The sequence below is a fragment of the Hyperolius riggenbachi genome, chromosome 5 (assembly GCF_040937935.1).
Source record: "Hyperolius riggenbachi isolate aHypRig1 chromosome 5, aHypRig1.pri, whole genome shotgun sequence".
Classification (NCBI taxonomy): domain Eukaryota; kingdom Metazoa; phylum Chordata; class Amphibia; order Anura; family Hyperoliidae; genus Hyperolius; species Hyperolius riggenbachi.
Genome location: NC_090650.1, coordinates 398,513,540 through 398,538,361, shown reverse-complemented (window position 1 = coordinate 398,538,361; position 24,822 = coordinate 398,513,540). Strand labels below are relative to the sequence as shown.

General features: G+C 55.2%; 1 protein-coding gene and 8 non-coding genes across 11 annotated transcripts in view; 1 reads left to right on the top strand and 8 right to left on the bottom strand.

Annotated features, from left to right (window-relative positions):
- NAPRT (nicotinate phosphoribosyltransferase) overlaps positions 1-24,822 on the top strand; it is a 196,949-nt gene that overhangs the window by 136,018 nt on the left and 36,109 nt on the right. The window contains exon 1 of one of the 3 annotated variants that reach the window (XM_068237904.1): positions 16,500-16,795. The exons of the other annotated variants lie outside the window; for them this stretch is intronic. Within the exon in view, the coding sequence (XP_068094005.1) occupies positions 16,603-16,795 (193 nt within the window). The 5' untranslated portion in view covers positions 16,500-16,602. Of the gene's footprint in view, positions 1-16,499; positions 16,796-24,822 lie in introns of those variants that run through there. 3 annotated transcript variants of the gene reach the window in all.
- On the bottom strand, positions 725-843 carry LOC137520011 (5S ribosomal RNA). Its single transcript, XR_011021379.1, has one exon. It is a non-coding gene; the product is annotated as a 5S ribosomal RNA (ribosomal RNA).
- On the bottom strand, positions 1,943-2,061 carry LOC137519895 (5S ribosomal RNA). Its single transcript, XR_011021264.1, has one exon. It is a non-coding gene; the product is annotated as a 5S ribosomal RNA (ribosomal RNA).
- On the bottom strand, positions 3,148-3,266 carry LOC137519778 (5S ribosomal RNA). Its single transcript, XR_011021153.1, has one exon. It is a non-coding gene; the product is annotated as a 5S ribosomal RNA (ribosomal RNA).
- On the bottom strand, positions 4,361-4,479 carry LOC137520521 (5S ribosomal RNA). The gene has a single exon (XR_011021847.1). It is a non-coding gene; the product is annotated as a 5S ribosomal RNA (ribosomal RNA).
- On the bottom strand, positions 5,555-5,673 carry LOC137520406 (5S ribosomal RNA). The gene has a single exon (XR_011021734.1). It is a non-coding gene; the product is annotated as a 5S ribosomal RNA (ribosomal RNA).
- LOC137520288 (5S ribosomal RNA) lies at positions 6,768-6,886 on the bottom strand. Its single transcript, XR_011021621.1, has one exon. It is a non-coding gene; the product is annotated as a 5S ribosomal RNA (ribosomal RNA).
- LOC137520172 (5S ribosomal RNA) lies at positions 7,986-8,104 on the bottom strand. Its single transcript, XR_011021509.1, has one exon. It is a non-coding gene; the product is annotated as a 5S ribosomal RNA (ribosomal RNA).
- Positions 9,204-9,322, bottom strand: LOC137519719 (5S ribosomal RNA). The gene has a single exon (XR_011021096.1). It is a non-coding gene; the product is annotated as a 5S ribosomal RNA (ribosomal RNA).

The window sequence follows — 24,822 nt, the reverse complement described above, 5'->3', positions numbered from 1 at the left end:
CGTGGAGCAGCACGGTCCCCACTTTGGGCGCCGTCCCGTTACAGACTGAAGGGCCCTTGCTAAATTAGATCAGGCTGGCCGGGCCCTGCGTGCACAGCAAGGGGCATGCGGCTGGCGCACCTCTCCGAGCCACACGTGCCAGGGGCTCGCATCTCTGGCTGGCGGGAATGGGAGGCCGTCGGCTGCGAGGGTTCCTCGCTGCGCTCGGCCGCACCTGCGCGGTGGCGCTTTCCTGGTTGCCCAGGAGCCGCTGCAATAAATACCTTGAGGCCGCGCGGTTGGGGAGCAGTTCTGCTGCTGCTACTACTGCCGGCAATGACGATAACCACAGGAGGGCCCCGCGAGGGTTTTCCCAGGTGCCCGGGCAGGCACCATAAGGCTGAGGGGCAGCGGCGGGACCCGATTAGGTGGGGAGAATGGGTAGGTTGGCTGCGTGTGAAAAGTGCACTGCTTTTCAAAAAATAAAAAAAGCCATGTAAATAAAGGTGGGTGAGATGAATAGAAAAAAAGACCAAAACAAACAAAAAGAGAGAGGGGTTCTGGCTGTACTGGTCCTCTCTGCTGACCTAAGTCTGCAGGAGGAAGTGCGGAGAGCTGACTTAGAAAGAGAAATGACAGGAAGAAAGAAAGAAGAAGAAGGAAAAAAAAAAGGTAAAAAGAAAAAGCAATGTGAAAAAGCCATAGAGAAGAGTGCCCCCTGCTGGGCTTGCTGCGGAAAAGCAAAAGCCTACAGCACCTGGTATTCCCAGGCGGTCTCCCATCCAAGTACTAACCAGGCCCGACCCTGCTTAGCTTCCGAGATCAGACGAGATCGGGCGCATTCAGGGTGGTGTGGCCGTAGGCAAAGACAAGGCCGACGCTTCGCACTCTTGTACGTGAGGATGACAGCCTGTTTCTGCCGGCCTCCCCTTCGCTGTGCTGCTCTCTGCTCTTTTTCTTCCTCCTTTGCTTTCTTTCTTTCTTCCTCTCCTCCTTTCTTTCTTTTCCTCCTGCAGCCACCCCGCCTCCTTCGCCCCCTGCGCTCTGTCCGGGCCCCTGGGCGCGCAGCCCCCCGATTTCTCTTTTACTGGCTCTTTAACCCCTTCCTGCCCAGCTCCACCGCTGGCTCCAGGCCTCACCGTCTCCCCTCCCTCCTCTTTTTCCCTTTCGCCGCAAAAACCCATTTCGCCGCCCTTTTCTGCTCCCCTAGCAGGGCGTGGAGCAGCACGGTCCCCACTTTGGGCGCCGTCCCGTTACAGACTGAAGGGCCCTTGCTAAATTAGATCAGGCTGGCCGGGCCCTGCGTGCACAGCAAGGGGCATGCGGCTGGCGCACCTCTCCGAGCCACACGTGCCAGGGGCTCGCATCTCTGGCTGGCGGGAATGGGAGGCCGTCGGCTGCGAGGGTTCCTCGCTGCGCTCGGCCGCACCTGCGCGGTGGCGCTTTCCTGGTTGCCCAGGAGCCGCTGCAATAAATACCTTGAGGCCGCGCGGTTGGGGAGCAGTTCTGCTGCTGCTACTACTGCCGGCAGTGACGATAACCACAGGAGGGCCCCGCGAGGGTTTTCCCAGGTGCCCGGGCAGGCACCATAAGGCTGAGGGGCAGCGGCGGGACCCGATTAGGTGGGGAGAATGGGTAGGTTGGCTGCGTGTGAAAAGTGCACTGCTTTTCAAAAAATAAAAAAAGCCATGTAAATAAAGGTGGGTGAGATGAATAGAAAAAAAGACCAAAACAAACAAAAAGAGAGAGGGGTTCTGGCTGTACTGGTCCTCTCTGCTGACCTAAGTCTGCAGGAGGAAGTGCGGAGAGCTGACTTAGAAAGAGAAATGACAGGAAGAAAGAAAGAAGAAGAAGGAAAAAAAAAAGGTAAAAAAAAAAAAAAAGAGAGAGAGCGAAAGAAAAAGCAATGTGAAAAAGCCATAGAGAAGAGTGCCCCCTGCTGGGCTTGCTGCGGAAAAGCAAAAGCCTACAGCACCTGGTATTCCCAGGCGGTCTCCCATCCAAGTACTAACCAGGCCCGACCCTGCTTAGCTTCCGAGATCAGACGAGATCGGGCGCATTCAGGGTGGTGTGGCCGTAGGCAAAGACAAGGCCGACGCTTCGCACTCTTGTACGTGAGGATGACAGCCTGTTTCTGCCGGCCTCCCCTTCGCTGTGCTGCTCTCTGCTCTTTTTCTTCCTCCTTTGCTTTCTTTCTTTCTTCCTCTCCTCCTTTCTTTCTTTTCCTCCTGCAGCCACCCCGCCTCCTTCGCCCCCTGCGCTCTGTCCGGGCCCCTGGGCGCGCAGCCCCCCGATTTCTCTTTTACTGGCTCTTTAACCCCTTCCTGCCCAGCTCCACCGCTGGCTCCAGGCCTCACCGTCTCCCCTCCCTCCTCTTTTTCCCTTTCGCCGCAAAAACCCATTTCGCCGCCCTTTTCTGCTCCCCTAGCAGGGCGTGGAGCAGCACGGTCCCCACTTTGGGCGCCGTCCCGTTACAGACTGAAGGGCCCTTGCTAAATTAGATCAGGCTGGCCGGGCCCTGCGTGCACAGCAAGGGGCATGCGGCTGGCGCACCTCTCCGAGCCACACGTGCCAGGGGCTCGCATCTCTGGCTGGCGGGAATGGGAGGCCGTCGGCTGCGAGGGTTCCTCGCTGCGCTCGGCCGCACCTGCGCGGTGGCGCTTTCCTGGTTGCCCAGGAGCCGCTGCAATAAATACCTTGAGGCCGCGCGGTTGGGGAGCAGTTCTGCTGCTGCTACTACTGCCGGCAATGACGATAACCACAGGAGGGCCCCGCGAGGGTTTTCCCAGGTGCCCGGGCAGGCACCATAAGGCTGAGGGGCAGCGGCGGGACCCGATTAGGTGGGGAGAATGGGTAGGTTGGCTGCGTGTGAAAAGTGCACTGCTTTTCAAAAAATAAAAAAAGCCATGTAAATAAAGGTGGGTGAGATGAATAGAAAAAAAGACCAAAACAAACAAAAAGAGAGAGGGGTTCTGGCTGTACTGGTCCTCTCTGCTGACCTAAGTCTGCAGGAGGAAGTGCGGAGAGCTGACTTAGAAAGAGAAATGACAGGAAGAAAGAAAGAAGAAGAAGGAAAAAAAAAAAAAGAGAGAGAGAGCGAAAGAAAAAGCAATGTGAAAAAGCCATAGAGAAGAGTGCCCCCTGCTGGGCTTGCTGCGGAAAAGCAAAAGCCTACAGCACCTGGTATTCCCAGGCGGTCTCCCATCCAAGTACTAACCAGGCCCGACCCTGCTTAGCTTCCGAGATCAGACGAGATCGGGCGCATTCAGGGTGGTGTGGCCGTAGGCAAAGACAAGGCCGACGCTTCGCACTCTTGTACGTGAGGATGACAGCCTGTTTCTGCCGGCCTCCCCTTCGCTGTGCTGCTCTCTGCTCTTTTTCTTCCTCCTTTGCTTTCTTTCTTTCTTCCTCTCCTCCTTTCTTTCTTTTCCTCCTGCAGCCACCCCGCCTCCTTCGCCCCCTGCGCTCTGTCCGGGCCCCTGGGCGCGCAGCCCCCCGATTTCTCTTTTACTGGCTCTTTAACCCCTTCCTGCCCAGCTCCACCGCTGGCTCCAGGCCTCACCGTCTCCCCTCCCTCCTCTTTTTCCCTTTCGCCGCAAAAACCCATTTCGCCGCCCTTTTCTGCTCCCCTAGCAGGGCATGGAGCAGCACGGTCCCCACTTTGGGCGCCGTCCCGTTACAGACTGAAGGGCCCTTGCTAAATTAGATCAGGCTGGCCGGGCCCTGCGTGCACAGCAAGGGGCATGCGGCTGGCGCACCTCTCCGAGCCACACGTGCCAGGGGCTCGCATCTCTGGCTGGCGGGAATGGGAGGCCGTCGGCTGCGAGGGTTCCTCGCTGCGCTCGGCCGCACCTGCGCGGTGGCGCTTTCCTGGTTGCCCAGGAGCCGCTGCAATAAATACCTTGAGGCCGCGCGGTTGGGGAGCAGTTCTGCTGCTGCTACTACTGCCGGCAATGACGATAACCACAGGAGGGCCCCGCGAGGGTTTTCCCAGGTGCCCGGGCAGGCACCATAAGGCTGAGGGGCAGCGGCGGGACCCGATTAGGTGGGGAGAATGGGTAGGTTGGCTGCGTGTGAAAAGTGCACTGCTTTTCAAAAAATAAAAAAAGCCATGTAAATAAAGGTGGGTGAGATGAATAGAAAAAAAGACCAAAACAAACAAAAAGAGAGAGGGGTTCTGGCTGTACTGGTCCTCTCTGCTGACCTAAGTCTGCAGGAGGAAGTGCGGAGAGCTGACTTAGAAAGAGAAATGACAGGAAGAAAGAAAGAAGAAGAAGGAAAAAAAAAAGGTAAAAAAAAGAGAGAGAGAGCGAAAGAAAAAGCAATGTGAAAAAGCCATAGAGAAGAGTGCCCCCTGCTGGGCTTGCTGCGGAAAAGCAAAAGCCTACAGCACCTGGTATTCCCAGGCGGTCTCCCATCCAAGTACTAACCAGGCCCGACCCTGCTTAGCTTCCGAGATCAGACGAGATCGGGCGCATTCAGGGTGGTGTGGCCGTAGGCAAAGACAAGGCCGACGCTTCGCACTCTTGTACGTGAGGATGACAGCCTGTTTCTGCCGGCCTCCCCTTCGCTGTGCTGCTCTCTGCTCTTTTTCTTCCTCCTTTGCTTTCTTTCTTTCTTCCTCTCCTCCTTTCTTTCTTTTCCTCCTGCAGCCACCCCGCCTCCTTCGCCCCCTGCGCTCTGTCCGGGCCCCTGGGCGCGCAGCCCCCCGATTTCTCTTTTACTGGCTCTTTAACCCCTTCCTGCCCAGCTCCACCGCTGGCTCCAGGCCTCACCGTCTCCCCTCCCTCCTCTTTTTCCCTTTCGCCGCAAAAACCCATTTCGCCGCCCTTTTCTGCTCCCCTAGCAGGGCGTGGAGCAGCACGGTCCCCACTTTGGGCGCCGTCCCGTTACAGACTGAAGGGCCCTTGCTAAATTAGATCAGGCTGGCCGGGCCCTGCGTGCACAGCAAGGGGCATGCGGCTGGCGCACCTCTCCGAGCCACACGTGCCAGGGGCTCGCATCTCTGGCTGGCGGGAATGGGAGGCCGTCGGCTGCGAGGGTTCCTCGCTGCGCTCGGCCGCACCTGCGCGGTGGCGCTTTCCTGGTTGCCCAGGAGCCGCTGCAATAAATACCTTGAGGCCGCGCGGTTGGGGAGCAGTTCTGCTGCTGCTACTACTGCCGGCAATGACGATAACCACAGGAGGGCCCCGCGAGGGTTTTCCCAGGTGCCCGGGCAGGCACCATAAGGCTGAGGGGCAGCGGCGGGACCCGATTAGGTGGGGAGAATGGGTAGGTTGGCTGCGTGTGAAAAGTGCACTGCTTTTCAAAAAATAAAAAAAGCCATGTAAATAAAGGTGGGTGAGATGAATAGAAAAAAAGACCAAAACAAACAAAAAGAGAGAGGGGTTCTGGCTGTACTGGTCCTCTCTGCTGACCTAAGTCTGCAGGAGGAAGTGCGGAGAGCTGACTTAGAAAGAGAAATGACAGGAAGAAAGAAAGAAGAAGAAGGAAAAAAAAAAGGTAAAAAGAAAAAGCAATGTGAAAAAGCCATAGAGAAGAGTGCCCCCTGCTGGGCTTGCTGCGGAAAAGCAAAAGCCTACAGCACCTGGTATTCCCAGGCGGTCTCCCATCCAAGTACTAACCAGGCCCGACCCTGCTTAGCTTCCGAGATCAGACGAGATCGGGCGCATTCAGGGTGGTGTGGCCGTAGGCAAAGACAAGGCCGACGCTTCGCACTCTTGTACGTGAGGATGACAGCCTGTTTCTGCCGGCCTCCCCTTCGCTATGCTGCTCTCTGCTCTTTTTCTTCCTCCTTTGCTTTCTTTCTTTCTTCCTCTCCTCCTTTCTTTCTTTTCCTCCTGCAGCCACCCCGCCTCCTTCGCCCCCTGCGCTCTGTCCGGGCCCCTGGGCGCGCAGCCCCCTGATTTCTCTTTTACTGGCTCTTTAACCCCTTCCTGCCCAGCTCCACCGCTGGCTCCAGGCCTCACCGTCTCCCCTCCCTCCTCTTTTTCCCTTTCGCCGCAAAAACCCATTTCGCCGCCCTTTTCTGCTCCCCTAGCAGGGCGTGGAGCAGCACGGTCCCCACTTTGGGCGCCGTCCCGTTACAGACTGAAGGGCCCTTGCTAAATTAGATCAGGCTGGCCGGGCCCTGCGTGCACAGCAAGGGGCATGCGGCTGGCGCACCTCTCCGAGCCACACGTGCCAGGGGCTCGCATCTCTGGCTGGCGGGAATGGGAGGCCGTCGGCTGCGAGGGTTCCTCGCTGCGCTCGGCCGCACCTGCGCGGTGGCGCTTTCCTGGTTGCCCAGGAGCCGCTGCAATAAATACCTTGAGGCCGCGCGGTTGGGGAGCAGTTCTGCTGCTGCTACTACTGCCGGCAATGACGATAACCACAGGAGGGCCCCGCGAGGGTTTTCCCAGGTGCCCGGGCAGGCACCATAAGGCTGAGGGGCAGCGGCGGGACCCGATTAGGTGGGGAGAATGGGTAGGTTGGCTGCGTGTGAAAAGTGCACTGCTTTTCAAAAAATAAAAAAAGCCATGTAAATAAAGGTGGGTGAGATGAATAGAAAAAAAGACCAAAACAAACAAAAAGAGAGAGGGGTTCTGGCTGTACTGGTCCTCTCTGCTGACCTAAGTCTGCAGGAGGAAGTGCGGAGAGCTGACTTAGAAAGAGAAATGACAGGAAGAAAGAAAGAAGAAGAAGGAAAAAAAAAAGGTAAAAAAAAGAGAGAGAGAGCGAAAGAAAAAGCAATGTGAAAAAGCCATAGAGAAGAGTGCCCCCTGCTGGGCTTGCTGCGGAAAAGCAAAAGCCTACAGCACCTGGTATTCCCAGGCGGTCTCCCATCCAAGTACTAACCAGGCCCGACCCTGCTTAGCTTCCGAGATCAGACGAGATCGGGCGCATTCAGGGTGGTGTGGCCGTAGGCAAAGACAAGGCCGACGCTTCGCACTCTTGTACGTGAGGATGACAGCCTGTTTCTGCCGGCCTCCCCTTCGCTGTGCTGCTCTCTGCTCTTTTTCTTCCTCCTTTGCTTTCTTTCTTTCTTCCTCTCCTCCTTTCTTTCTTTTCCTCCTGCAGCCACCCCGCCTCCTTCGCCCCCTGCGCTCTGTCCGGGCCCCTGGGCGCGCAGCCCCCCGATTTCTCTTTTACTGGCTCTTTAACCCCTTCCTGCCCAGCTCCACCGCTGGCTCCAGGCCTCACCGTCTCCCCTCCCTCCTCTTTTTCCCTTTCGCCGCAAAAACCCATTTCGCCGCCCTTTTCTGCTCCCCTAGCAGGGCGTGGAGCAGCACGGTCCCCACTTTGGGCGCCGTCCCGTTACAGACTGAAGGGCCCTTGCTAAATTAGATCAGGCTGGCCGGGCCCTGCGTGCACAGCAAGGGGCATGCGGCTGGCGCACCTCTCCGAGCCACACGTGCCAGGGGCTCGCATCTCTGGCTGGCGGGAATGGGAGGCCGTCGGCTGCGAGGGTTCCTCGCTGCGCTCGGCCGCACCTGCGCGGTGGCGCTTTCCTGGTTGCCCAGGAGCCGCTGCAATAAATACCTTGAGGCCGCGCGGTTGGGGAGCAGTTCTGCTGCTGCTACTACTGCCGGCAATGACGATAACCACAGGAGGGCCCCGCGAGGGTTTTCCCAGGTGCCCGGGCAGGCACCATAAGGCTGAGGGGCAGCGGCGGGACCCGATTAGGTGGGGAGAATGGGTAGGTTGGCTGCGTGTGAAAAGTGCACTGCTTTTCAAAAAATAAAAAAAGCCATGTAAATAAAGGTGGGTGAGATGAATAGAAAAAAAGACCAAAACAAACAAAAAGAGAGAGGGGTTCTGGCTGTACTGGTCCTCTCTGCTGACCTAAGTCTGCAGGAGGAAGTGCGGAGAGCTGACTTAGAAAGAGAAATGACAGGAAGAAAGAAAGAAGAAGAAGGAAAAAAAAAAGGTAAAAAAAAAAAAAGAGAGAGAGAGCGAAAGAAAAAGCAATGTGAAAAAGCCATAGAGAAGAGTGCCCCCTGCTGGGCTTGCTGCGGAAAAGCAAAAGCCTACAGCACCTGGTATTCCCAGGCGGTCTCCCATCCAAGTACTAACCAGGCCCGACCCTGCTTAGCTTCCGAGATCAGACGAGATCGGGCGCATTCAGGGTGGTGTGGCCGTAGGCAAAGACAAGGCCGACGCTTCGCACTCTTGTACGTGAGGATGACAGCCTGTTTCTGCCGGCCTCCCCTTCGCTGTGCTGCTCTCTGCTCTTTTTCTTCCTCCTTTGCTTTCTTTCTTTCTTCCTCTCCTCCTTTCTTTCTTTTCCTCCTGCAGCCACCCCGCCTCCTTCGCCCCCTGCGCTCTGTCCGGGCCCCTGGGCGCGCAGCCCCCCGATTTCTCTTTTACTGGCTCTTTAACCCCTTCCTGCCCAGCTCCACCGCTGGCTCCAGGCCTCACCGTCTCCCCTCCCTCCTCTTTTTCCCTTTCGCCGCAAAAACCCATTTCGCCGCCCTTTTCTGCTCCCCTAGCAGGGCGTGGAGCAGCACGGTCCCCACTTTGGGCGCCGTCCCGTTACAGACTGAAGGGCCCTTGCTAAATTAGATCAGGCTGGCCGGGCCCTGCGTGCACAGCAAGGGGCATGCGGCTGGCGCACCTCTCCGAGCCACACGTGCCAGGGGCTCGCATCTCTGGCTGGCGGGAATGGGAGGCCGTCGGCTGCGAGGGTTCCTCGCTGCGCTCGGCCGCACCTGCGCGGTGGCGCTTTCCTGGTTGCCCAGGAGCCGCTGCAATAAATACCTTGAGGCCGCGCGGTTGGGGAGCAGTTCTGCTGCTGCTACTACTGCCGGCAATGACGATAACCACAGGAGGGCCCCGCGAGGGTTTTCCCAGGTGCCCGGGCAGGCACCATAAGGCTGAGGGGCAGCGGCGGGACCCGATTAGGTGGGGAGAATGGGTAGGTTGGCTGCGTGTGAAAAGTGCACTGCTTTTCAAAAAATAAAAAAAGCCATGTAAATAAAGGTGGGTGAGATGAATAGAAAAAAAGACCAAAACAAACAAAAAGAGAGAGGGGTTCTGGCTGTACTGGTCCTCTCTGCTGACCTAAGTCTGCAGGAGGAAGTGCGGAGAGCTGACTTAGAAAGAGAAATGACAGGAAGAAAGAAAGAAGAAGAAGGAAAAAAAAAAGGTAAAAAAAAAAAAAAAGAGAGAGAGCGAAAGAAAAAGCAATGTGAAAAAGCCATAGAGAAGAGTGCCCCCTGCTGGGCTTGCTGCGGAAAAGCAAAAGCCTACAGCACCTGGTATTCCCAGGCGGTCTCCCATCCAAGTACTAACCAGGCCCGACCCTGCTTAGCTTCCGAGATCAGACGAGATCGGGCGCATTCAGGGTGGTGTGGCCGTAGGCAAAGACAAGGCCGACGCTTCGCACTCTTGTACGTGAGGATGACAGCCTGTTTCTGCCGGCCTCCCCTTCGCTGTGCTGCTCTCTGCTCTTTTTCTTCCTCCTTTGCTTTCTTTCTTTCTTCCTCTCCTCCTTTCTTTCTTTTCCTCCTGCAGCCACCCCGCCTCCTTCGCCCCCTGCGCTCTGTCCGGGCCCCTGGGCGCGCAGCCCCCCGATTTCTCTTTTACTGGCTCTTTAACCCCTTCCTGCCCAGCTCCACCGCTGGCTCCAGGCCTCACCGTCTCCCCTCCCTCCTCTTTTTCCCTTTCGCCGCAAAAACCCATTTCGCCGCCCTTTTCTGCTCCCCTAGCAGGGCGTGGAGCAGCACGGTCCCCACTTTGGGCGCCGTCCCGTTACAGACTGAAGGGCCCTTGCTAAATTAGATCAGGCTGGCCGGGCCCTGCGTGCACAGCAAGGGGCATGCGGCTGGCGCACCTCTCCGAGCCACACGTGCCAGGGGCTCGCATCTCTGGCTGGCGGGAATGGGAGGCCGTCGGCTGCGAGGGTTCCTCGCTGCGCTCGGCCGCACCTGCGCGGTGGCGCTTTCCTGGTTGCCCAGGAGCCGCTGCAATAAATACCTTGAGGCCGCGCGGTTGGGGAGCAGTTCTGCTGCTGCTACTACTGCCGGCAATGACGATAACCACAGGAGGGCCCCGCGAGGGTTTTCCCAGGTGCCCGGGCAGGCACCATAAGGCTGAGGGGCAGCGGCGGGACCCGATTAGGTGGGGAGAATGGGTAGGTTGGCTGCGTGTGAAAAGTGCACTGCTTTTCAAAAAATAAAAAAAGCCATGTAAATAAAGGTGGGTGAGATGAATAAAAAAAAAAAAAGACTGTGAGAAAACGCGGAAAAGCCGCCGCGGGTGCTCAGAGCAAGGCGGCTGATTCCGCGTCCAATGCGGCGGTTTGCACGCATAGGCCTACATCTGTCGGTATGGCTGAACGCGGAGAAACCGCTGCATGCTCTGATAGCGGTGCGGCTGGTTCCGCGTCCAGCACAGTGGATGGGTTACAACACATGTCTGGTGTGGCTGGGACTGATAGTCCACACAGGTTCAGAAGGACGCGCGCGCGCTGAGAGGCAGAGTTTTTATGACAGCCAGAAGGGAGTCAGCTGACCAAGCCGGTCAGCTGACAATTCTATCAGTTCTCATTGGTCCAGCACTTAGGGGAGGCGCTGGAGAGCGGTATAGTATATATACTGGGTGCTGGTCATTTCTCTGGTGTCTGTCGTTGCGATCACTACGTGGAAGCACTCAGACCTTTTGTCAGAATCTGTGTTATTCTCTAGACCAGTTCCAGGGTGTTGATGATCACGGACCTCACACCCCAGATTAGGAATACTGTATTTCATCTGTGTTATGCTCTAGACCAGTTCCAGGGTGTTGATGATCACGGACCTCACACCTCAGACTAGGAATACTGTATATATTCTGTGTTATCCTTCAGACTAGTTCCAGGGTGTTGATGACTACGGAACTCACACCCAAGACTAGGAATTAGCGTTACCATCTTGTCATATTCAGACTAGTTCCGGGGTGTTGATGATCAAGGAGCTCACACCTAAGACTAGGCATTGTTTGATTATTTGTTATGACCTTCTGCTTTCCTGACTACTCTTCTGATCTCTGATTTGGTACTTCGCTATATCTGATTCTCCGTTGCCAAACCTTGCTTGCCTTAGGATTCCGAATCAGTCTCTTGTCTCTGTATCTGACTTGTCTGTCTGTTGCCGACCTGGCTTGTCCGACCTCGAGAACTATCTCCTCTGTTTAGAGATAGTTCACAGATCTGTCAGTGACACTCCTCCATTGGTGTCACTCACACTCTGGTCCTTCCCACTCTCAGCCTGACTCCTCCTCTTGGGGAACCTCAGGCCATTGAAGGGAGCCTGTTCTTTGGGCAGTATCTCTTACTGCCTTGCACCCTCTATACGGGTGCTCTCCTCAAAGTATTACTGTTGCACCAAACACTCATATTACTCAGGTGTCCAGAGGTTAGAGATATATCTGATTATCGGTGATACTGCAGATCAAGGGCGTAGGGCCCGTGGTCGCAGCGGTCGCCTTGGCGACCGGGCCTGGCTCCTGAGGAGGCGGGGGAGGGGCCCGGGGGGCCCATCTCCGTTTGGAGGGCCATGCGCCCGTTCACGCTGGTAGGAGGGAGCCGCAGCCGCGGGGAGGGCAGCCCGACCTCTTCCTCCCTTCCTCTCCCCGGGGCCCCCCCTCAGATGCAGAGTAAGCGGCTAACGGAAGCGCTATAGGCAGAACTCACCTCCCTGCGTTCCACTCGCCGCTGATCTCCTCTCTGGCTGGCTCTGCATAGATGTTGTTACACACGCAGCTTCCGGCTAAACAGGAAGCTGCGTGTGTAAGCATCTATGCAGAGCCAGCCAGAGAGGAGATCAGCGGCGATTGGAACCAGGGACGGAGGTGAGTTCTGCCTATAGCGCTTCCGTTAGCCGCTTACTCTGCATCTGAGGGGGGGCCCCGGGGAGAGGAAGGGAGGGAGAGGTCGGGCTGCCCTCCCCGCGGCTACGGCCCCCCCCCTCCGTTATGGGGACGGGCAGCTACCTAATCTATCCTGGGGGGCAGCTACCTAATCTATCCTGGGGGGCACCTACCTAATCTAACCTATACTGGGGGGCAGCTACCTAATCTATCCTGGGGGCAGCTACCTAATCTATCCTGGGGGGCACCTACCTAATCTAACCTAATCCTGGGGGGCAGCTACCTAATCTAACCTATACTGGGGGGCACCTACCTAATCTATCCTGGGGGCAGCTACCTAATCTATCCTGGGGGGCACCTACCTAATCTAACCTAATCCTGGGGGGCAGCTACCTAATCTAACCTATACTGGGGGGCACCTACCTAATCTATCCTGGGGGGCAGCTACCTAATCTATTCTGGGGGGCAGCTACCTAATCTAACCTATACTGGGAGGCACCTACCTAATCTATCCTGGGGGCAGCTACCTAATCTATCCTGGGGGGCAGCTACCTAATCTAACCTAATCCTGGGGGGCAGCTACCTAATCTATCCTGGGGGGCACCTACCTATTCTAACCTAATCCTGGGGGGCAGCTATCTAATCTATCCTGGGGGGAAGCTACCTAATCTATCCTGGGGGGCAGCTACCTCATCTAACCTATACTGGGGGGCACCTACCTAATCTATCCTGGGGGCAGCTACCTAATCTATCCTGGGGGGCAGCTACCTAATCTAACCTATACTGGGGGGCAGCTACCTAATCTAACCTATACTAGGGGGCACCGACCTAATCTAATTTATACTGGGGGCACCTACCTATCTAACCTATACTGGGGGCACTTACTTATCTAACCTGTATTGGGGGCACCTAGCTAGCCTATACAGGTGGCAACTAAACTGGCTACCTATATTGGAGGCACCTACCTAACTAACCTATACTGGGGGCACCTACCTATCTAACCTACGCTGGGGGCAACTATTCTGGCTACCTATATTAGAGGCACCCACCTAGCTAACCTGTACTGGGGGCACCTATCTATCTAACTTATACCGGCGGCGCCTGCCTATCTCACCTTTACCGGGGGCAACTATACTGGCTTACCTATGCCTGACTACCTATACTGGGGGTACCTATAGCTGGCTATAGGGATTTTGATATGTGTGTGCATCCGTCGAGTGTTGTCGGGGGAGGGGGGGCTGTTGTTGCCGGGGGGGGGCCCACATCCAGATTCCGCATCGGGGCCCAGAGGTTTGTAGCTACGCCACTGCTGCAGATCATCAATAATCGGGTATATATCTGTATTCTCTGTGATACTGCAGATCACCGATAATCAGATCCTCTCTGTGTTACACCGATCGTTACATAACGACAGACCCATATGCAAATGGACGCACTCACCGGCCGTCTGGGCACACTTACTACTTCGGTGGATAACATCAACCAAGTGCTGGGTAGTCACCGGGCGTTAATTGACGCTCTGTCCGGGTCACAGATCTGTTACACCAAACACTTACACGCTTCAGGTGTCCAGAGGTTAGCAATATATCTGTATTATCTGTGATTCTGCAGATCATCAATAATCGGGTATATATCTGTATTCTTGGTGATACTGCAGATCACCAATAATCAGATTCTCTCTGCGTGCTGACACCAATCGTTACAATTTATACCTGATTATTAATGATCTGCAGAATCACCAATAATACAAGTATAACTAACCTCTGGACACCTGAAAACATGTAAGTGTTTGGTGCAACAGTAATGAGTAGAATCACCTGAGGAGCAGATGACTCTAACCAGAAGAGTCAGACTCTACTGCAGTCAAAGGACTCGTAGAGGATGAGTCCTTGACTGGTTTGCAGAGAGGTCCTTCTGAGAGACAGGGGGTCCTTGCAGATGGACTGAACACTCAGGGGGCGGGTGACAGCCAGAAGGGTCGGCCAGATCGGGTCGGCAACACACGAGCAGATAAGGTACAGAGACAGAATTCGGTAACCAGGGACAGGCACGGTTGGCAACAGGTAATCAGATATGCGTAGGTACCGAATCAGAAAGCAGAAGGAGAGTCAGGAAAGCAATAGGTCATAACAGATATCAAACAAGGCCTAGTCTTGGGTGTGAGGTCCGTGGTCTCAACACCCTGGAACTAGTCTGAAGTATAACACAGTATCCCTAGTCTTGGGTGTGAGGTCCGTGGTCTCAACAGCCTGGAACTAGTCTGAAGTATAACACAATAGTAACACAGTATCCCTAGTCTTGGGTGTGAGGTCCGTGGTCTCAACAGCCTGGAACTAGTCTGAAGTATAACACAATAGTAACACAGTATCCCTAGTCTTGGGTGTGAGGTCCGTGGTCTCAACACCCTGGAACGAGTCTGAAGTATAACACAATAGTAACACAGTATCCCTAGCCTTGGGTGTGAGGTCCGTGGTCTCAACAGCCTGGAACTAGTCTGAAGTTTAACACAATAGTAACACAGTATCCCTAGTCTTGGGTGTGAGGTCCGTGGTCTCAACACCTTGGAACGAGTCTGAAGTATAACACAATAGTAACACAGTATCCCTAGTCTTGGGTGTGAGGTCCGTGGTCTCAACACCCTGGAACTAGTCTGAAGTATATCACAATAGTAACACAGTAATCTGGCTAAGTGTGGATTCCCAGGTCCTCCTGGTTCAACCGCACTGAAAGATCTGACTAAGGTCTGAGTGCTAACACATAAGCATTCGCAACGCCAGACAACTAGCAACTGACAGGCAAGGAGTATATATAGCAAAGCGCTTCTCAGCACCGCCCAGTTCCCTTCAGCCAATCCCCTGCCACGCCGGGATCAGCTGATCGTCCCGATCAGCTGACCCCTCTCCTATTGGCATAAAGAGCCTGTCTTGCAGCGCGCGCACGCGTAGCTCTCCATCTGTGTGCACTACTAGGTTCAGACAAACCAGACTCATGCTGCTGCGGAGAAACCGCCGGTCTGAACGCGGAAACAGCCGCCTCACTGTCAGACCGTGCGGCGGTGTCTCCGCAATCCATTACAACAGTATATCCTAAAATGTTTGGTTACAATAATTGTTCTAATTTTTCACTGAAATAATTTTTTAAGCAATATTTACAATGTAACAACTACTTCAAAATAAAATGAAGTAAGCCCAAGGCCTGGGACCCAGTAGAAAGTTCAAAGCGCTATCGCAAACGCTAGCGATTTGTGTTAGCATTTTGCAAGCAAATTCCCTGCTCCTACACAATACATTTCAATGGAAACACTCCCAAAATGCTGCATGTCCTGCAATTGCAATTCCCCTAATCGCAATCGCTCTAGTGGAATCTATCCAATCCATTTACATTGGCAGAGCGTTTACAGTAATGGCTATCGATTGAAAGCTATCCCTGAGGGCTCATTCACACTTATAAATGCAAAAATGCTTAGCGCTTGCGTTCTGTGTGAGTGACTTTACCGCGACTATCACGGTAAAATCCCTGTACAAAATTGGAATTTTTTTACGATCGCGATTAGCGGTTTAATAGTATGCTAATCGCGATCGCTCTTCAATCGTGGCAAAATGCTGCATGCAATGCGTTTGCGATTGCCACTAATTATGAAACGCCTGCAATCGTTGGCAATCGCGGCAGTGAAATCACTGCCATATAGTTACAAAAAGTGGTAGCGCTTCGGCATTTAACGGTAAACTACAGCGGTAAATTTAGTGGTAGGGACTAGATTGTGAGCCCCTCTGAGGGACAGTTAGTGACAAGGCAATATACTCTGTACAGCGCTGCGTAATGTCGGCGCTATATAAATACTAAAATAAATAAATGTCCGCTAACCACACTAGTGTGAATAGGCCCTTTAAAGGACCACTATCGTGAAAAAAGTAGGCAGTTAAAATCTGACAGAACTGACAGGTCTTGGGCTGGTCCACCTCCTCATGGGGGATTCTCATGGTTTTCTTTTTCAACAGCATTTCCTAAACAGCAGTTGCAAAGTCTAACAGACGAAATAGTGTGCAAGTGAGTAGGGAGGCTGGCTGGTATCTTATGATTTTGGCAGTTAAACTGCTGTTCAGAAAATGCTGGTGAAAACAAAGAAACCCCTGAGAATCCCCCATGAGTAGATGGACTGGCCAAAAACCTGTAGGTTCTATCAGATTTTAACTGCTTACTTTTTTTGCGATAGTGGTCCTTTAACGCACAAAAAAATGTTGTAGTGGGTTCCAGCCCATATAGACAGAAGTTGTGGGTGCGCTCGCTGCTCCTCTGTGATAAAGCGTTTATCTCCCTAGTCAGTCAGTTGGGATAAATCCCCATACAAGTGCTCAACAGCAGTCTTTTATGCAGCACAATTGTTGAACAACTTTGTTCTGAAACAAGTTGAAACAGCTAAAAAAAAGTATTTTGCTATTGTTCAAAGGGCTGATAAGAAGTCAATCAAATAGTTGGATTGAGTTCTTATCAGTCATCTGCTTTTTGAACAATAGCAAAATACTTTGTTTTAGCTGTTTCACTACAAAAGTTGTTCAACAATTGTGCTGCATAAAAGACTGCTGTTATGCGGTGTATGGGGCGGTGTGAAGTTACACACCCCGACCCTTTCGCAAGAGTCCAGGGAGTCCCTTCGCGGAGTGGGCGGGGTCTTAACGCTGTCTCTGGTAGGGGAACTCGCGTGCTGCAGATTATAGTCATACTATAAATCCCGGGAGCCCTCGCGCGGGGTTTCAGCGCTGTCACGTGGCTGGAGGCTCGCGTGCTGCACATTCCAGCATGGAGCTGCCGCTGCTGACGGATCTCTACCAGTTCACCATGGCGTACGCCTACTGGAGGAGCGGGCGGCACCGGGAGCCCGCCGAGTTCGAGCTCTTCTTCCGGGAGCCGCCGTTCCACGGAGCGTTCACCGTCTTTTGTGGCTTGGAGGAGAGTCTGAGCTTCCTGCAGAAGTTCCGCTTCTCCCGCGAAGGTGATTCTCCTGCTGTCATAGAAATGGCATGAGTGCTGCTCCTTCCATTATTCCGCCCATGCTTTTCCGGCGCCTCCACCTGCTCCCCCATCCGCTTCAACTACTGTTCCTCATTAGTGTTGTCCGGATCATGAACGATTCGGATCTTTGATCCGAATCTATTTTATGAGTCGATCATCCGAATCATCAAAATGAGTGATTCGGATCGCAAAATGGGCGGGGCCAGGAGCGACACGCCCCCTCTCAGCGGGCAGCGGGGTCTTGGAAGCAGAGCAGAGATGGATCGCTCTGTTGGAAGGGAGGCAGCCTTGCAGGGAGACAGGTAGATGAGAGAGGGGACATGGGTGCCACTGCCAGATATGTGTAGAGCACACATACTGGCTGAAACCTGCTGCTCATTATAGGCTGTCTGTTCCGTAGTGCTGCATGCTGCACAGTGAACACATTGGAAGCTTTTGGCTCAGCACAGCTCAGTAACTTTGCAGGCACTGTGATTGAAAGGCAATATAATCCTCCTGCACTCAGCACTAAACAGCTGCACTTATCTTCTGGGAATGCTTTCTTTCACTGTGCGACCTTTTCTTTCAGAGTGTACAGATGAGCATATAGGTGAAATATATGTAAAGCATATGACTTCAGCATGTGGGTATTGTGTGCAAACATTTCTGCTCGTCCCTCCTCCCATCTCTGTCCACTCCCTGCCCTCTGTCCATCTTCTCCCCTTCTCTGTGTGTCCACCCCCCTCCCCTTCTCCTGTCCACAGACCTGTCCTGCTGTTCATTTCACCCCCGAATGCTTCCGGTAGTAAAATGATCCGAGATTCGGATCAAAGATCCGGATCTCTTCAATGATCCGATTCGAATCATCCGGATCATTGAAAAGATCCGAACTTCCCATCTCTATTCCTCATATTGCCTTCCGCTACTAGTTCTACAGCTGTATTTTCTACTGCTTCTGTCTCCGCAACTGTCTCTGCGGCTGTCGCCCCTGCTTCTGTCTCTGCGGCTGTCGGCCCCTGCTTCTGTCTCTGCGGCTGTCGGCCCCTGCTTCTGTCTCTGCGGCTGTCGGCCCCTGCTTCTGTCTCTGCGGCTGTCGGCCCCTGCTTCTGTCTCTGCGGCTGTCGGCCCCTGCTTCTGTCTCTGCGGCTGTGGCCCCTGCTTCTGTCTCTGCGGCTGTGGCCCCTGCTTCTGTCTCTGCGGCTGTGGCCCCTGCTTCTGTCTCTGCGGCTGTGGCCCCTGCTTCTGTCTCTGCGGCTGTGGCCCCTGCTTCTGTCTCTGCGGCTGTGGCCCCTGCTTCTGTCTCTGCGGCTGTCGGCCCCTGCTTCTGTCTCTGCGGCTGTCGGCCCCTGCTTCTGTCTCTGCGGCTGTCGCCCCTGCTTCTGTCTCTGCGGCTGTCGGACCCTGCTTCTGTCTCTGCGGCTGTCGGACCCTGCTTCTGTCTCTGCGGCTGTCGGCCCCTGCTTCTGTCTCTGCGGCTGTCGGCCCCTGCTTCTGTCTCTGCGGCTGTCGGCCCCTGCTTCTGTCTCTGCGGCTGTGGCCCCTGCTTCTGTCTCTGCGGCTGTGACCCCTGCTTCTGTCTCTGCGGCTGTCGGCCCCTGCTTCTGTCTCTGCGGCTGTCGGCCCCTGCTTCTGTCTCTGCGGCTGTCGGCCCCTGCTTCTGTCTCTGCGGCTGTCGGCCCCTGCTTCTGTCTCTGCGGCTGTCGGCCCCTGCTTCTGTCTCTGCGGCTGTCGGCCCCTGCTTCTGTCTCTGCGGCTGTCGGCCCCTGCTTCTGTCTCTGCGGCTGTCGGCCCCTGCTTCTGTGTCTGCGGCTGTCGGCCCCTGCTTCTGTGTCTGCGGCTGTCGGCCCCTGCTTCTGTGTCTGCGGCTGTCGGCCCCTGCTTCTGTGTCTGCGGCTGTCGGCCCCTGCTTCTGTGTCTGTGTCTGCGGCTGTCGGCCCCTGCTTCTGTCTCTGCGGCTGTCGGCCCCTGCTTCTGTCTCTGCGGCTGTCGGCCCCTGCTTCTGTCTCTGCGGCTGTCGGCCCCTGCTTCTGTCTCTGCGGCTGTCGGCCCCTGCTTCTGTCTCTGCGGCTGTCGGCCCCTGCTTCTGTCTCTGCGGCTGTCGGCCGCTGCTTTTGTCTCTGCGGCTGTCGGCCCCTGCTTCTGTCTCTGCGGCTGTCGGCCCCTGCTTCTGTCTCTGCAACTGTCTCTACGGCTGTCGCTCCTGCTTCTGTCTCTACGGCTGTCGCTCCTGCTTCTGTCTCTACGGCTGTCGCTCCTGCTTCTGTCTCTACGGCTGTCGCTCCTGCTTCTGTCTCTACGGCTGTCGCTCCTGCAACTTTCTCTACGGCTGTCGCTCCTGACACTTTCTCTACGGCTGTCGCTCCTGCAACTTTCTCTACGGCTGTCGCTCCTGCAACTTTCTCTACGGCTGTCGCTCCTGCAACTTTCTCTACGGCTGTCGCTCCTGCAACTCTCTCTGCAACTGTCTCTACGGCTGTCGCTTCTGCTTCTCTCTCTGCAACTGTCTCTACGGCTGTCGCTCCTGCTTCTCTCTCTGCAACTGTCTCTACGGCTGTCGCTCCTGCTTCTCTCTCTGCAACTGTCTCTACGGCTGTCGCTCCTGCTTCTCTCTCTGCAACTGTCTCTACGGCTGTCGCTCCTGCTTCTCTCTCTGCAACTGTCTCTACGGCTGTCGCTCCTGCTTCTCTCTCTGCAACTGTCTCTACGGCTGTCGCTCCTGCTTCTCTCTCTGCAACTGTCTCTACGGCTGTCGCTCCTGCTTCTCTCTCTGCAACTGTCTCTACGGCTGTCGCTCCTGCTTCTCTCTCTGCAACTGTCTCTACGGCTGTCGCTCCTGCTTCTCTCTCTGCAACTGTCTCTACGGCTGTCGCTCCTGCTTCTCTCTCTGCAACTGTCTCTGCGGCTGTCGCTCCTGCTTCTCTCTCTGCAACTGTCTCTACGGCTGTCGCTCCTGCTTCTCTCTCTGCAACTGTCTCTACGGCTGTCGCTCCTGCTTCTCTCTCTGCAACTGTCTCTACGGCTGTCGCTCCTGCTTCTCTCTCTGCAACTGTCTCTACGGCTGTCGCTCCTGCTTCTCTCTCTGCAACTGTCTCTACGGCTGTCGCTCCTGCTTCTCTCTCTGCAACTGTCTCTACGGCTGTCGCTCCTGCTTCTCTCTCTGCAACTGTCTCTACGGCTGTCGCTCCTGCTTCTCTCTCTGCAACTGTCTCTACGGCTGTCGCTCCTGCTTCTCTCTCTGCAACTGTCTCTACGGCTGTCGCTCCTGCTTCTCTCTCTGCAACTGTCTCTACGGCTGTCGCTCCTGCTTCTCTCTCTGCAACTGTCTCTACGGCTGTCGCTCCTGCTTCTCTCTCTGCAACTGTCTCTACGGCTGTCGCTCCTGCTTCTCTCTCTGCAACTGTCTCTGCGGCTGTCGCTCCTGCTTCTCTCTCTGCAACTGTCTCTGCGGCTGTCGCTCCTGCTTCTCCCTCTGCAACTGTCTCTGCGGCTGTCGCTCCTGCTTCTCTCTCTGCAACTGTCTCTGCGGCTGTCGCTCCTGCTTCTCTCTCTGCAACTGTCTCTGCGGCTGTCGCTCCTGCTTCTCTCTCTGCAACTGTCTCTGCGGCTGTCGCTCCTGCTTCTCTCTCTGCAACTGTCTCTGCGGCTGTCGCTCCTGCTTCTCTCTCTGCAACTGTCTCTGCGGCTGTCGCTCCTGCTTCTCTCTCTGCAACTGTCTCTACGGCTGTCGCTCCTGCTTCTCTCTCTGCAACTGTCTCTACGGCTGTCGCTCCTGCTTCTCTCTCTGCAACTGTCTCTACGGCTGTCGCTCCTGCTTCTCTCTCTGCAACTGTCTCTACGGCTGTCGCTCCTGCTTCTGTCTCTACGGCTGTCGCTCCTGCTTCTGTCTCTACGGCTGTCGCTCCTGCTTCTGTCTCTACGGCTGTCGCTCCTGCTTCTGTCTCTACGGCTGTCACTCCTGCTTCTGTCGCTCCTGCTTCTCTCTCTGCAACTGTCTCTACGGCTGTCGCTCCTGCTTCTGTCTCTACGGCTGTCGCTCCTGCTTCTGTCTCTACGGCTGTCGCTCCTGCTTCTGTCTCTACGGCTGTCGCTCCTGCTTCTGTCTCTACGGCTGTCGCTCCTGCTTCTGTCTCTACGGCTGTCGCTCCTGCTTCTGTCTCTACGGCTGTCGCTCCTGCTTCTGTCTCTACGGCTGTCGCTCCTGCAACTTTCTCTACGGCTGTCGCTCCTGCAACTTTCTCTACGGCTGTCGCTCCTGCAACTTTCTCTACGGCTGTCGCTCCTGCAACTCTCTCTGCAACTGTCTCTACGGCTGTCGCTCCTGCTTCTCTCTCTGCAACTGTCTCTACGGCTGTCGCTCCTGCTTCTCTCTCTGCAACTGTCTCTACGGCTGTCGCTCCTGCTTCTCTCTCTGCAACTGTCTCTACGGCTGTCGCTCCTGCTTCTCTCTCTGCAACTGTCTCTACGGCTGTCGCTCCTGCTTCTCTCTCTGCAACTGTCTCTACGGCTGTCGCTCCTGCTTCTCTCTCTGCAACTGTCTCTACGGCTGTCGCTCCTGCTTCTCTCTCTGCAACTGTCTCTACGGCTGTCGCTCCTGCTTCTCTCTCTGCAACTGTCTCTACGGCTGTCGCTCCTGCTTCTCTCTCTGCAACTGTCTCTACGGCTGTCGCTCCTGCTTCTGTCTCTACGGCTGTCGCTCCTGCTTCTCTCTCTACGGCTGTCGCTCCTGCTTCTGTCTCTACGGCTGTCGCTCCTGCTTCTGTCTCTACGGCTGTCGCTCCTGCTTCTGTCTCTACGGCTGTCGCTCCTGCTTCTGTCTCTACGGCTGTCGCTCCTGCTTCTGTCTCTACGGCTGTCGCTCCTGCTTCTGTCTCTACGGCTGTCGCTCCTGCTTCTGTCTCTACGGCTGTCGCTCCTGCTTCTGTCTCTACGGCTGTCGCTCCTGCTTCTGTCTCTACGGCTGTCGCTCCTGCTTCTGTCTCTACGGCTGTCGCTCCTGCTTCTGTCTCTACGGCTGTCGCTCCTGCTTCTGTCTCTACGGCTGTCGCTCCTGCTTCTGTCTCTACGGCTGTCGCTCCTGCTTCTGTCTCTACGGCTGTCGCTCCTGCTTCTGTCTCTACGGCTGTCGCTCCTGCTTCTGTCTCTACGGCTGTCGCTCCTGCTTCTGTCTCTACGGCTGTCGCTCCTGCTTCTGTCTCTACGGCTGTCGCTCCTGCTTCTGTCTCTACGGCTGTCGCTCCTGCTTCTGTCTCTACGGCTGTCGCTCCTGCTTCTGTCTCTACGGCTGTCGCTCCTGCTTCTGTCTCTACGGCTGTCGCTCCTGCTTCTGTCTCTACGGCTGTCGCTCCTGCTTCTGTCTCTACGGCTGTCGCTCCTGCTTCTGTCTCTACGGCTGTCGCTCCTGCTTCTGTCTCTACGGCTGTCGCTCCTGCTTCTGTCTCTACGGCTGTCGCTCCTGCTTCTGTCTCTACGGCTGTCGCTCCTGCTTCTGTCTCTACGGCTGTCGCTCCTGCTTCTGTCTCTACGGCTGTCGCTCCTGCTTCTGTCTCTACGGCTGTCGCTCCTGCTTCTGTCTCTACGGCTGTCGCTCTTGCTTCTGTCTCTGCAACTGTCTCTGCGGCTGTCGCTCCTGCTTCTCTCTCTGCAACTGTCTCTGCGGCTGTCGCTCCTGCTTCTCTCTCTGCAACTGTCTCTGCGGCTGTCGCTCCTGCTTCTCTCTCTGCAACTGTCTCTGCGGCTGTCGCTCCTGCTTCTCTCTCTGCAACTGTCTCTGCGGCTGTCGCTCCTGCTTCTCTCTCTGCAACTGTCTCTGCGGCTGTCGCTCCTGCTTCTCTCTCTGCAACTGTCTCTGCGGCTGTCGCTCCTGCTTCTCTCTCTGCAACTGTCTCTGCGGCTGTCGCTCCTGCTTCTCTCTCTGCAACTGTCTCTGCGGCTGTCGCTCCTGCTTCTCTCTCTGCAACAGTCTCTGCGGCTGTCGCTCCTGCTTCTCTCTCTGCAACTGTCTCTGCGGCTGTCGCTCCTGCTTCTCTCTCTGCAACTGTCTCTGCGGCTGTCGCTCCTGCTTCTCTCTCTGCAACTGTCTCTGCGGCTGTCGCTCCTGCTTCTCTCTCTGCAACTGTCTCTGCGGCTGTCGCTCCTGCTTCTCTCTCTGCAACTGTCTCTGCGGCTGTCGCTCCTGCTTCTCTCTCTGCAACTGTCTCTGCGGCTGTCGCTCCTGCTTCTCTCTCTGCAACTGTCTCTGCGGCTGTCGCTCCTGCTTCTCTCTCTGCAACTGTCTCTGCGGCTGTCGCTCCTGCTTCTCTCTCTGCAACTGTCTCTGCGGCTGTCGCTCCTGCTTCTCTCTCTGCAACTGTCTCTGCGGCTGTCGCTCCTGCTTCTCTCTCTGCAACTGTCTCTGCGGCTGTCGCTCCTGCTTCTCTCTCTGCAACTGTCTCTGCGGCTGTCGCTCCTGCTTCTCTCTCTGCAACTGTCTCTGCGGCTGTCGCTCCTGCTTCTCTCTCTGCAACTGTCTCTGCGGCTGTCGCTCCTGCTTCTCTCTCTGCAACTGTCTCTGCGGCTGTCGCTCCTGCTTCTCTCTCTGCAACTGTCTCTGCGGCTGTCGCTCCTGCTTCTCTCTCTGCAACTGTCTCTGCGGCTGTCGCTCCTGCTTCTCTCTCTGCAACTGTCTCTGCGGCTGTCGCTCCTGCTTCTCTCTCTGCAACTGTCTCTGCGGCTGTCGCTCCTGCTTCTCTCTCTGCAACTGTCTCTGCGGCTGTCGCTCCTGCTTCTCTCTCTGCAACTGTCTCTGCGGCTGTCGCTCCTGCTTCTCTCTCTGCAACTGTCTCTGCGGCTGTCGCTCCTGCTTCTCCCTCTGCAACTGTCTCTGCGGCTGTCGCTCCTGCTTCTCCCTCTGCAACTGTCTCTGCGGCTGTCGCTCCTGCTTCTCTCTCTGCAACTGTCTCTGCGGCTGTCGCTCCTGCTTCTCTCTCTGCAACTGTCTCTGCGGCTGTCGCTCCTGCTTCTGTCTCTGCAACTGTCTCTGCGGCTGTCGCTCCTGCTTCTGTCTCCGCAACTGTCTCTGCGGCTGTCGCTCCTGCTTTTGTCTCCGCAACTGTCTCTGCGGCTGTCGCTCCTGCTTCTGTCTCCGCAGCTGTCCCCCTGTCTCTCTTACTATGGATGGTCAATGAGATTCAAATGCGGTGCAGATTTTCTTCATTTTAATATTGGACCAGCAATTCCTAACATCTCATTGACCATCCCTACAAAAAACAGCCCAACTACTATCTTCCAATACCTCTCTTCCTATTACATACTGCTATCCCCCCACGGTAGCCACTTTCCTTCCTGTCCCCTCCAGCTACCCTCACCGCCTTCTCTATTACTCCCATTGTCACCCCCCTCCTCAATGCCTTCTGTGTTGCACCTTCTACCTTTCACCTCCTATCATTTACCCTCTGTCACCTCCTACTGCCCACACTGCCTTTTCTGCTGCCTCCACTCTCTCCTCCAGTTATTGTACCCCACCCTGCTGCTTCCTCACTATTTTGTGTGGCTCCTACCATTTCACCAATGCCACCCCTACTATTTCCCCATCATCTCCTACTGTTTCACCTTAGCATCCCTGGCCACTTACCTTTCCCTCACCTCCTATCACCCCTACCTACCTCCACGGTCACCACTAGGAATGGGCAAAGAGATGTAAATAATCCTGATTTGATGCAAGATTATGTACATTTTGCAAGCACATGTGTGCAAATTATAATGGACTAACTGAATTCCACCTTGGTAGGATGTGATGGGGTCATTTTCAAACTGTATCAATTTGATTGAAAACAATGTCATAATCCTGTGTAATTTATTTTCATCACATCCTCTATTACCTTCCTTTCTGTCACTTTCTACTAACCCCACTGTCATCTCCTACTTCCTAATACCTCCATTCCTGTCGCCCACCTCATTTCCCATCACCTACCACCCCATCATGGCACCTCCTACCAATCCCACTCTGTCACTCCCCCTCTAGCATTATCTGACTCTCCCTTCTTTTCTATT